Source organism: Peromyscus californicus, unplaced genomic scaffold, assembly GCF_007827085.1.
Source record: "Peromyscus californicus insignis strain IS unplaced genomic scaffold, ASM782708v3 Scaffold_6__1_contigs__length_162567912, whole genome shotgun sequence".
Classification (NCBI taxonomy): Eukaryota; Metazoa; Chordata; class Mammalia; order Rodentia; family Cricetidae; genus Peromyscus; species Peromyscus californicus.
In genome coordinates, this window is record NW_026294584.1 from 144,967,877 (window position 1) to 144,981,301 (window position 13,425).

General features: G+C 36.7%; 1 protein-coding gene and 1 pseudogene across 1 annotated transcript; both read right to left on the reverse strand.

Annotated features, from left to right (window-relative positions):
* Window positions 1-2,986: 2,986 nt before the first annotated feature.
* On the reverse strand, window positions 2,987-3,949 carry LOC128099788 (taste receptor type 2 member 106-like). Its single transcript, XM_052721605.1, has one exon. The coding sequence runs from the start codon at window positions 3,947-3,949 to the stop codon at window positions 2,987-2,989; it is 963 nt and encodes a 320-aa protein (XP_052577565.1).
* Window positions 3,950-10,471: 6,522 nt separating this feature from the next.
* Window positions 10,472-11,383, reverse strand: LOC128099790 (taste receptor type 2 member 104-like; annotated as a pseudogene).
* Between the last annotated feature and the right edge of the window lie 2,042 nt (window positions 11,384-13,425).

Sequence of the window (13,425 nt, forward strand, 5' to 3'; positions counted from 1 at the left end):
ATAAATTTAACAAAAATACTCCTCCCTCTCATTCTTTCTCTCTATATATACTTACTGATGTATTTATCTGTCTGAAAATATAGTACAGTTAATTAATGATTGAAAGTATAGATAATCATAATCAATAATCTATTTCATACCTTTTCATTTTATAGTCTCATGCTCAATGAAATTATTATTTTATATAAAAATGGAACATTGTCATAAAAGGAACAGGCACAATTAAAACTAAACTAATATTGACAAAAATAGCAAGAAAAGGAAACACAAAATAACCTAATTTTGAATTCATATAAATTACAAACTGATTTCACTAAACATCATAAAATATTTTCTAGATAGCAAATTAAGAGAAACAAGAACAACAGCACATCTATGGCAGACCATTAAACCATAAAATAATAAAGGAAAGCATTATGACAGTCCTAAGATCAAGAAAGATAAGAATGCAGATAAATGATCACAAAAATGTTTGTGCTGGTTGCTAAAACCCCAAACTCAGTATTGAATATGCATTTATTTTTAAAGAGTGCTTTTGTAACCAAGACAGCACAGAAATAGTAAGACTGGAAGATGATGGGTATTTATTCCCATTTAAAATATTTCTTCACTCTTTCTGGAGACAGAGTTATCAGTTCTATAAAAAATTTACTGAATTCCTTCCAATGAGAATTTCTCTTAAAATAATTCAAACTCTGGTTGGTATGCACTTGGTTGCCCTGCACATTCATTTCCTGCAATGTCTTCAGCACCTTCTGTGTACAAGCTCTTTCCCCACCCAGAATACCTCCTGTTTTCCACTCTACTCCTCAGCCTTACTCAGCTTGAGTCAAAACCATCTTAAATTCAGAGAAACATTCTCTCCCCCAAGGACCTAGCCATTCATTTGTGAAGCACCAATTAGATTTTTTTTTTAGCCTAGAAATATAAGTACAAATATTTTAGTTACTGCTCATTATTTTTTCTTGCTAGAATTTATTATTCATTGCACTGTAGCCTCACTCAACACTATAATTTCATTATCTATGAAATTACTGTTTAAAGAAAGTTTTCTTTTTTTTTTTTTTGGTTGGAGTGATACCTCAAGTTGAGAGACTGCAGTAGGAGGTTCACTGTGAGTTTGATGCTAAACCTAGGCTAAAGAGTGAGACTTTTCTAATAAAAAATCATATACATATATATATATATATATATACATATTGTGTATAGTATTCATGCCTTATAATAGTCATTTCATATTGATTTGAAACAGTGGAACACAAGTCAAACTAAATACAAGCAACATAATATAAGTGAAAATGTTTATAAATACTTTTTAAAACAGGAAAATGAATCAATTATATACTAATATAATTAATTTTCAGAACACAGCTGTCCAGAGAGTATTATACATTTTTAACTGATCTGGTAAATTAGTTAAAAATGTGCAATGAACTTCAAGATTTAAAAAGTTGCTCTACTGCTGAACAGATAGTTCTGTGTTTTAGAGGACTTGCTGCTCTTACAGAGACCTGGGTTCAGTTCCAGCACCCACATGGTGGCTCACAACCATTTATAACTTAGTTCAGTGCCTGGACATCCAGCAGCCTCTTCTGGCCTCTGTGGGTACCTGAGACACATGTGGTACTCAGACATCCATGCAAGCAAATCACCTATACGCATAAAAAATTAAAAAGCATAGTATAATATTTGTCCATTCCAACGTATTAGACAAAACATAAAAATATTGGTATCAAAACTTCAGACAGAAAACAAATTAAGACTTTATATCTAGAAGTGTTCAGCCACCATTCTGTAAGTGTAAGGTCCACACACATTTGTAAATGAACTAAATAAGACACTGATGTGTTGCTGGTTTGGACATAAAAATTCACTTAAAAATCTGCATTTGAAATGTAGCTGTGAGTGCATGAATGTGTGTGTTTGCATGTGTGTGTGTGTGTGCATGTGTGTAACCATAAGGTGGAAAATTTCATACTATAAGCAAATTCTACCCGAGTTCAGTCCTGTGTCTCTTGGTCAAAGACAACAATAAGTTCTTAACATCTGCTCCAGCAGAATCTTTCCTCAACTTCAATTCATCCATTCACTTCATTATCTGAAATCATGGCCTCTGAAGAGTATACACTCCCTCTCTGGTGCTCCGCTCTCCTCTCCTTCAAATAAATTCTTTCCCTGGCTGTTTTTCATAGAGTTTCATCTATTTGCCATTAAGATTTTGAGGCTACATCAAATTTTCTGCCAGTAGAAAGGATTTGGGGCATTTAAACAGTGAAAATAAAAGTAACTTTGTAAGAAGTAAATTTGTGCTCACACACAAAAAACACCCAGTGCTTTCCCTAGTTTCACATTCTAAATGTCCAGATTGCACATGACTGTCCAGCTTTGCTTTTTCCTGGGTCTTCCTGGAGAAAGGGTGTCCGTGCTCCGTGGAAGTCAGACGATCCTAATGCAAAGCCTTGTTTCAGGTATTTAACCTCATGCTGAAGAACTTTATATGGAATAATTTCCTGTCCAATGCTTTCCCTTTGGGAAATGTGTAGGAAGAAGGGGCAGAGTCAGGAGATTGATTAAGTCACTAAATATGCAGGTGGAATTAAAAGTCCACCAAAGAATGAGGGTTTTTTGAGATATGTTAAAAAACAATTGAGGGGCCAGGTGTGGTGGCATATGCTTTTAATCCCAGTACTGGGGAGACAGAGGCAGGCAGATCTCTGAGGTCCAGGCCAGTCTGGTCTACAGTGCGAGTTCCAGGACAGCCAGAGCTACACAGACAAATTCTGTCTCAAAACTCCAAAACCAAAACAAACAAACAAACAAAACAACAACAAAAAGAGGTCTGTATGAGCTCTTAAATACTGAGCCATCACACCAGTCCCAAGACAAAAAAAAAAAAAAGATTTCCATAATGTCCAATAACAATTTTTCTTTTTAAATCAATGCTAGAACATGGTGGGAAACTCTCTTCAGAGAGCTCCACACCAGGCTATTCTCTGTGACCATTCATTTCTCTGCAAGTCTGCCCTGTTGATCTGACATCCTTGCCTTTCTCATAGCATTTTAATTGCTTCAATGCCCTCAAAGAAGCTTGTTTCATCTGACTGTTTGCTAGAATTAGGATAAATGAGTGACAGCAAGGATACATGCATGCAATTGTCAAACCCAAAATAAGCATCAATTTATTTTGTGATCTGAAAAAGCTCAATGTTTCTATGAAAATACCTATGAAATGCAAGAGAAACAGGATAATGAAAGAAATTAAAACTTTGATGGCTTTCACATGAACTCCTGTGTTAAGGTTATTGAGTCCCGTGACATTCAACTTCATTTGCCTGTTGTGTCTCCAAAGTGAAATAATTAACAGGAAGCATATGACGATTGCCATCATAAAGAAGAAAAAGATTCCAAGGTTGAGAAAAATATGGTTTATAATGTACTCACTTTTAAAGATGTGTGACTTCCAGGATGTATTTCTGTGTTGCAATTTATCATTAAACATCTTCATTATTTGTGGAAAAGAAATTGACCATGATATAAACAAGCATCCCAGAAGAAGGCTAAACATTGTATTGATTCTTCTCTTCAAGCAGAGAAACATGTAGTGAGAAAAATTTGCTATCTTCAGCAGATAGAAGAGGTTGAGGCTGGTGGCAAACCATGTACTCATGTGATTGACAATTATCCACAGATAAGAAACACCTGTAAAGTGGGCATCAGAGGCAACCATATGTGGAGAAAGTAATTTTAAATATCCATCAGAGATGATTACACCTATGACACAGATTCTTGAGATAGCCAAGCCAGCGAGAATAAAGCCAATCTTGTAGCACTTCTTCTGCCTGACAAAGTCAATGCAGGTCTCCCGCAGGATAAACCCATTCCCTAGAACTCCCAGCACTGACTCACTTGTTGCAAAACAGAGGAGGATGCCTTCCACTACAGTCAGCATCTCTATAGACCCCCAGGGATGCTCCTGTTCCAACTATTTTAGATTTTTTCCTTTTACCTGCTGCAGAATGTTGCTTATAATGGCAGTTTGACAGACAAGTGATGTTTTTCTTCTTTAAAGACTTCGGAGTGGCTCAAGAATGCCTTGTAGTGGAATCAGAAATGTCTTTATGAAGTTCCCTCCTGTTCTCTAAGACAGTCTGTCTACAGAATGTGTGCAGACTAATGTCTGCTTGTAGTGTGCAAATAAGCAAATTAAAGTTTCTGTTTCATGGATTTTGCTTGTCCCTCAGACATTGTTTTGCATTTGATAAAGTGAATGATGGGATGAGGATATCAGACATACATGGACAGGATCCAAACTGACAAAATCAGCATTGCATTTCATCTCTTTCCATAGCAACTCATCATTAGCTTGGGCACAGTGGCACCTGCCTATGCCTCTAACTCCTTGGGAGACTGATGCATGGGAATAATTTGAAGCCTAGAGGACCCAGACCAGTCTGGGTAATACAGTGAGAGTTCACAAATAAAAATAAATCCCACAAACCCCTGAAAACTCCACAACCATTCAGAAAAAAATAAACAAGAAAGTGAAAAAAGAACCACAATTTACACTATTAAAATAGCATATGGAAGTAACTTTTGAAATGTTACTTTAAAATTGAAATCTAAGTTTAATTGCAGATAGGATGAATTTAACAACTTAAAAATGTTTTACAAGTTTTTATTGGCACATATTAATTTGGTATAGTAATGGTTTCACAAAGACAATTTCATTCAAGTATCATACTTGTACTGTTTTGAACATCCTTGTTTATTGCACCACTAGTCACAAACATCAAGCTATGAAATCAGCCTATGCATCTATCAGTAGATAAATAGATAAACCAAATATGATGTATATATACAATGGAGTTTGATTGAGCCACAATAAAAAATGCAGTTATGGCATTTGCAAAAGAGATGGATGCAAAATGGAAATACATAATATCATTAAGTGAAATAACTCAGACTGAGAAAGAAAAATATTGCATGTTTTCTCTCATTTGTGGATCCCAGGTGTTGTAGTGGCATAAAGACACAAGAGTAGGGGCAGCAGAGGGAAAGGAATGTGACCACCAGAAAGAGGGAAGGGGGGGCACATATGAAATGTTCAAAACAGTACATACCTACATGCATCCTACACATGCACATATATTTGTACACCTAACTAAGATCACACCTACATGAATGGGATATGAAGAAATATGCAGAGGGATATACATATGCATGTACATCTGTAATGGGCCAATCATTAGCCAATTACTTGCATTCACACCTAGCATATGAGAATATATAGACACATGACATACACTCCTTAGCAAGATTATTGGCTCATTCTGTGCCACAATTTCCATGATTGTTAAATAGGAAAAGCAAAAGCAATAACACTGAGATAGAGTCTATCAGAAGGGATTAGCACAAGGCATAATGTGTAGTAAGTGGCCTATATACATTAGGAGATAAACCATTAGTATGATATTATGCAGGTAGATTGTTCAGTTTTAAATTTCCATCTATATCTCTACCCATCTCTCTCTGAAGGGGTGTCACAGTGTATCCCTGGGCTTTTGATTTGATTTGAGGTATTAGATATGAATTTCATGATGTGGATGAGGTCAAAACAGAAAGGAGTGGGTGATTCCCATAACATGTTTGCCACTGATATACTGGTGGATACACCCGTCCTTGCAGTTCTATAGTGTAGCATGCAGAGTACAAAGTTGAACAAAACGATTGATAACAATTCCCATACAGTAGGCTTCATAGCGTCATCTGGCACTATGAAAGCTAAGCCAACAGGGATAAAGCTTCCAGATCAGTCCCAATTTGACTTCTCTAGGCCCTGTCAACAAATCTTGTGGTGACTTCAGCAATATCTACAGCTACATTTTGAGGAACTACCATACTGACGTCTATGGAAACTGGACTAATTTTGTTCCCTCTAGCATTTTATTTTATTTTATTTTAATTTTTTTCAAGGAAAAAAATCAAATTTAATTGGCATAATTACTATATTCATGAAATAATGTATAAAATGAAAAATTATTGTAATAAGCATACATGAAACAATAAACTTTAGCATTCTTTGGTTATCACTAAGAAGATAAAATTATTAAAATGACAAATGTTACTCTCAAAGTTAAAGAAAAAAATTATATACAGTCTTCATAGATAAAGACATTTAGACAAAGGTTAAATTGACAATATATGTGATGCAGAGAGATTTCCCCATAAAGTAGTCCAAAAAGATGGAGTCAAATACCATGAATGAAATTAAAAGTAGACTTGAGTTAAAAGTAACATTCATGTGAAAGTAGTTCCATAAAAGGACAACAAAAAAAGGTGGGGAGAAAACAAAGTAACAATTTAAATAAAGTGTTACAAAACAAAAGTAACATTTAGAGTCACATTTTGATTGAACATATTACTAGAACACAGATGATTGACAATTAAAAGCAAAGGATCCTGTTAAATATGTAAATACACAATTCAAAATAACAAAAAAGTTACAAAAATATCTATTTTAAAATTCAAATGATTTTTTTTTAGTTTTTGTATGTTTGGAGATTATAACACAATCACATCATTTTTCATGCCCTTCCTCCCACCAAACCTTTACATATACTCCGTTTTACTCTCTTTCTGATTCATGGCCTCTTTTTCTTGTGTGTGTGTATATGTGTATCTGTGTGATATAAACTACTCAGTATTGCAGAGCGAGGCTGGTTCTAACTCATACTGAGCAACTGAGAAAGTTTGTAATGACAGAGATATAAAGTACATGAAATGGCTTGAGAGAAAATGAGGCTGGAAAACTGAGCCGGGAACACATTATGAGTTATCTTTTGTGACCAAGCACAGAACCTTTAGACTCACACTTTAAGCAATGAGGCTGTCTCTGGAGAGAGCCAGCTCCTTAGCACCTTTGCATAAGAGCACTGATGTGATGTGTTCTCTCCCAGGACCTGGATTTTCTGTTCTACTTGAGTCAACTTGGTTACTTCATATTTTGCTCAGTTCATCAGTGAAATGCATACTTAAAAATCTCACAGGATTTGTTAGGTACTAGTCACACCTGCAATTATGTGACTTTTCATTTCCAGAACTGTCTGTTTTCTTTTTTGCTCTCTGGAAGCTGCAGCTTATTAGATGGGAAAGTTCAAAGAGCCAGCTCTTGCTATTACTTACCTTTTGTTGCCCTAATTATTGCTGTTTCCTTCTTGTTTTGTTCCTGCTCTTATCATGATTGGTTGCTTCCCAATGCAAAGGAATTTTAAATTGCTTTTGATCTTTTACTCTTTGATCTTTGAATTAAATATCTAGGTTTTTAAAAATCCAATTTGTTTTTCTGTTTAAGGATGCATTCACAAATTACTCTTAGCACCACTTATTTGATTCTGCTCAGTACATTAAAAATGTGCTGAACAGGGTAAGCACTGAAACCACACATTCAGATATTTTAAGAACTGATGAGTTTGCATCACCCTCTAGAGTTTTAGAAATGTTTTCTTTCCTCTGTATCTTCATCAGCACTCATATTCATTTACTTTCCTGATGATGATAGCCATTCCAACCAGAATTAGTTAGAAACTCTCTTAATGAAAGAGGAGTAAGATGTTTACAATAAAGATTCCAAGCCAGTGGAAAAGGAAAACAAAGATGATATTGGATTATTGGAAGTAGTTCATGGATTAGCAGATTTAATTTGTGTGGTCTTTATTGGCTCAAGTTCAATAAAAATGTAAGATATTCAACTAACTTGTACTAATTCATAAAGAAAATAGACTTTTCAAGGCAAAAGTCACTCTTCAAGCTAGGCTTGTTGTGGGGTATACATGGGCTGCAAAGAGGGTGCCAAAAGAAATTTAGATAAATAGAGCTTAAGCTTTAAGCTGTTTGTGCAGAGAGTGGATACAAAAAGGTACCAGAGGAAGTTAGTTTATGCTGTTTGTACAGAGAATAGATACAAAGGATGGCTAAAAGGAGGTTAGCTTGGGTTGTTTGTATGGAGATTAAAGACAAATAGTGAGAAAGGAAGTTAGCTCAAGTTGTTTATGCTAAAAACAAAAGATGATGTCAGGGCATAAACAACTTGTAAATAGGGTGATCTTTAAAATGATTGGTTGGTTCCTTCATCCCCTCCTAGGGTTCTGAGGTTTTCTGGTATAAAAGAGGCTTACTGCCCATCAATAAACGAGTTTTTGCTTGACTTGACTCCCTGCTGCATCTGATTGTCTCCAGGTAAGAGGGAGGCTGGGGAACAGGTAAGCTGCATGCACTTGCCTTTCCTTGGTTCCGGGCCACCTCTTCACAGGTGACCTAAGTTCCCGGTGAGGCAGGTCCCCACAGCTTGTCAACTTGCAAGGAAATATATAAATTCTTATTGGAGAGGATCAGTGTGGTAGGAATGGAGAATAAGAACATTTTAGTTAAGTCAGATGAGGTATGCTTATGTAACGACATTGTATGTATATTCTTTATAAGAACATTTTGCCAAGGCACTGCAGTATTTCATTTTTTTTTTTTTTCACTGTCACTTGGGAACAGTAAAGACTTACGAGCTAAAATAGGATCAGCTATCTGGATACTGAGTAACTGAAGACTCTTGAAAAAAAAGAAAACTGGTAAAATATGCACACAATTTTGAAATTCTGAAGCATTATAAACTTATGACATTACCAATTGACTAATAAATATAAATATCTTAATTTTAAAAAGTCTGAGTATATAAGGATTGATGCATTACCATGTCACCCAAATCCTGGATTTTTCTTGTTTCATCTTTCCGCTGTGTACCACCAGGCATGCTCCTTGCTCTTTCTTCTGTCTTTTTCTTATGCCTTTTGGGGATTCAATCCAAATTAGCTCATCTTCAGTGACACCTTCACACTCCCAGGACCCAGTCAAGCCATTTGCTCAGAACCCTTTAGATTTGTTTCTCACTGCACTATTAACAAGTTACTGCTCCTTGTTTATTGTTTGCTATATTATCATTGTACTGATATTTAGTTCAGTTTTGTGTTTTCAACATCTAGCAGTGTTAGTCTTCAAAAATATTGGATGAAGATATAATAATTTTCACCCTTCATAAGGCTTGTTTTATGTCTATATGACACAGTGGAAAATTGAAGCCCAGCTAAATATAAATAACATAATAGAAATAGGAACTTCATGATTCACTTTCACAGGGACTTATTATACACCACTCAGAAGTTATCATTTCACAGGAGTTTTTTACAACATGGGAAATCAATAAATTCTAATGTAATTGGTAGAAAGAGTAGCTGCCTACAAGTGTGATTTCAAATGATATGATCTGATGAATTTTTTTGAAACTGGTTGGTAGCATTAGATTTTTTGTAATTTTTATTATTCTTTCATATAATATATTTTGGTCATATTCTTCCCCTCCTCCAACTCCTCCCCAATTCTCACCACCTCTCTACCCACCCAACTGGGTTATTTCTCTCTCTCTTTCAAAAACCAGGTATTTTTAAAATTTGTTTTTGTTGTTTTCCTTTTATATATACATTCCAAGTAAGATATTTAAAATAGAAGAATATTGCTTCAGAAATCTCCCATAGCAACTGAATTAATCTTTTAAATATAGAAACATATAGGTCTGAACATAAGCATAAAACCAATGTACTTTTGAAAGTCGTCAAAACAATATATTCACCTAGATTATTAGGTTGGACATAAAATTCTCTTTAAAAACAATAGATATATATGTCTGTGAGTATAAGTCTACATACATGAGTGTGTGTGTGTGTGTGTGTGTGTGTGTGTGTGCGCGCGCGTGTGCGCGCACACGCATGAAACCCTAAGGAAGAATGCTATACAGCATAGATTCTACTCCTGGTTCATACTTTTGTTCTTTGGTCAGTAGCAGACTGTGGCCTTTGGATCTGCTCTAGCAGAATCTTTTCCTCAGGTCTCTTTGCTTCACCACTTGACTTCATCTGAAATCACTGTTTTTGACACACATGAAGACCAATTTCACCAGTGTTCTGGTCTCTTCTTTTCAGACAACCTTGTTTCCTCAGCTATTTTCCTGTCTACTCTAATGGCCGTTCCTACTGCACCAGACATCTACTATAACTAGAACTTCAATATTTAAACTGGAAAAGTAAAAGTAACTATGTAAGAACTAAAACTACAAACACACAAAAGCAGCCCTTTGGCTCCTCAGTTCCATGTTCTAAATGTCAAGGTTCATCATACATTTCTGCCTGCCCACCCTCACCCCCTTTGGTTCTTCCTGGAGAATGGGTGTCAAAGCTTCAAGAAGTCAAATGGATCACACTGGGTAAGTCTTGTCTCAGATGTTTGTTCTCACTACAAAAGTCACAACAGTTGTGAAAGGTTTCAAAGATGTTTAACAATTCAATTAAAAGGCAGTGTGAGGGCATAGTTAGGAAGGAAAAGGGCTTCAGGGATTCCCTTGCAGGACTGTGCCAGACCATCCATTTCTCCGTTAAGTCTCACAGCACCTTAATCTCTTCAGTACCCTCACTGAGGCTTGCTTCAGTTAGCTGTTTGTTAGAATTAGAATAAATGAATGACAGTGGGAACACATGGATGACATTGTGAAGCCAAAAATAAATAGAAGTTTGTTTTCTGTGAGAAACAGGTGTAATGTTTCTATGAAAATACCCATAAAATATAAGGTAAAGAGGATGATAAAAGAAATCAAAACTTTCATGGCTTTCATGTGAGCTTCTGTGTTGAGGTCTCTGAATCCCGAGACATGTGATTGCATCTGCCCGTTGTGTCTCCAAAGGGAAATGATTAACAAGAAACATGCAGTTAGGGCCATCACAAAGAGGAAAATGACTTCCATATTGGCAAAAACATAGTCTATAAGTAACTCACTTCTCTCCAGGTGTATCAGCCAGGATGGAATGCTATGATGCATTTTAACATCTTTAATCACCTTCCCAGCTAGCGGAAAATAGGTAACAATATTATAATTAAGCACCTCATTAGAAAGACAAAAACTTTATCGGCTCTCCTCTTTAACCAGAGAAATATGTAGTGGGAAAAATTTGCTATCTTCAACAAATAGAAGATGTTGAGGCTAGTGACAAATCAGATGCTCAGGTGGTTAATAATTACCCATATGTAACTGATGCATTCACTTAGATTGCTAGACATAAGAATATTCTGAAAGTAAACCTTTGCATGTTCATCTAAAGTTATTATCCATATGATAAAGAAATATCTTGGAAATCACCAAACCAGTGAGAATGAAGCCAATCTTAGAGAGCTTCTTGTTCCTGACCTAGTCTATGCAGTTCACAAGCATAATAAATGCATTCCTTAAAACTCCCAGCACAGACACGGTAGTGGCAACAAAAAGGAAAATGCCTTCTGTTGCACTCAGCATCTCTGCCAATTTCCAAGACTGCTTCTGCTGTACCTGTTGTAGGTTGGCAGCTGCAGAATTGTTGCAAGTAGTGGCTACTTGGTATAGAAGTGATTTTCATCTTCTCTCCTTAAATAAAAACTACAGAGTGCCTCAGGAATGTGTGGTGGTAAAATGAGAAATGTCATTATCGTGTTCATTCCGTGGCTTCTGTAAGATTTAGCTAGTCTACAGAATTTGTGCAGACTAACTATCTTCTCCCAATTCATTAATATGCAAATTGAAGTTTCTGTTTCATGGATTTTACTTATCCCTCTGAGACTATTTTGCATTTAATAAGCTGAGTTATGAAATGAGTGTCATTTATATTTATATATAAATACATAAAATAACAAGATTTAAAATACAAAAACTAACATTGCGTTTCATCATTTAAATATGAAAATGAGACAGGAAATAGCTCTCTGTGTGATATAAGGGAGGGTCTACTGTAAATTAGGAGACAGTACCTTAACATATGAATAAGAAAGTGCCATCAAAAGCCTATTAAATTGTTAGAACAGTTTGAGCAAGAGACTCAATAAAAATGACCATTTCCTTGACTGGAGGAGTAATGCGTGATTGCCTCTGCAGTTTGATTGAGGAGGCTTTTAAAGGAAGTGTGGATTGCACAGAGATTTGACTCTCAAAGAATGCACTCAAAGAATGATCAGTCTAATAAAGATGACCTTGGTCTCGACCCACTTCCTTCCTTAAGTCTCAAAGGAGGCCACTGGGTGCTAGGAGCCATATGACTTCTTCAGGGGACAAGGCCTGAAAATAATACAAAAAGGTTGTTGTGGAGGCAATGGCCCAGGAGAATTTAACCCATTTTGGCAAGGCTGATGAATAGTTTGCTGCACAATTCTGGGCATGACCCCAGGAGCATATATGCTACCTGCTTTCCTCATACCAATCATATTGCTGTCTGCCTCTTGTTTCACTTTCTCAGAGCTACTGATAGAATAGCTATTACATAGGGAAGACTTTCCCTGATGACTCTCCTCTGGGTGAGCCAGAAGGGGTGTTGTTACAAATATATGGTGTATTTTATTCAGCTCCTAATGTCTTTGATATTTCAAGTGTAAACACGAATTCAGGATTCTTAAGAACTGGATGCTGGCTTTCCATCGCACCTTGTGACTAGTCTGAAAGAGTCACAGTAGTTCATGATATTACAAATTTGCATAACTGTTCTGAAGAGAAGGATTTTCACAAGTGTCTAGGAGAAAGGCAAATAAATAGATGATATCAAGAGTTAATGGGAACAGCAGAATTCACCAGCTCTGACTGAACCAAGAAGTGAGTGAGGTAGCTGTGGCTTGTTCTGCTTCTCTGATCTTCCAGTTCACCCCAATACCTGGCTCCAGGTTTGATTTTATTAATAAGAACTTTTAAGATTCCTGCTACATCTGGCGCCCAACATTCGTGGTACGAATTCATGAAAAAGCTGTTTGCCTGTGGCCTTGTGGGCCCCTGCTCAGACCTGAGCTACACTCGGCCGGTTGTGGTGGCGCATGCCGATTGGATTTGCTGAAGGAGGCAGAGGCAGAAGGATCCCGATTTTGGCCTAGGAGGCTTGCTAAGGAGAAGTTTCTGCCCGGAATCTGGCCACAAATAGTGGCAGTGGGACCATGGAGGCAGCGGCTGCTGCTCCGAGTTGCTGGCTACTTCTCATCGTGTTGGTGACTGCGGTGATGCTGCTACCTGGGACAAAGATTTTACCGCTGCTTGTTCAGAGAACAATTGCCAGGACCATCGTGTTACAAGAAAGCATCAACAAAGGTCAGTTTGGAAAAGTTTGGCAAGACAAATGGTGTGAAGAAATTGCTGTGAAGATAGTCTCTTCTAGGGAAGAACATTCGTGGTTCCAAGAGACATACTGCAGGGAACCATGACCACGCCTAACAGTGACTTTGAAACCTTTAAAAAGATGACAGGATCCTACAACGATGACCACATGGACTATGGCAAAGCCATTAAGCTGATTCACACCACGGAAAGATTGACTTTTGACTACAAAC

Excerpts from the sequence above, each read along its gene's own strand:
- LOC128099788 (XM_052721605.1), bottom strand. The coding sequence starts at position 3,949 with ATGCTGACTGTAGTGGAAGGCATCCTCCTCTGTTTTGCAACAAGTGAG.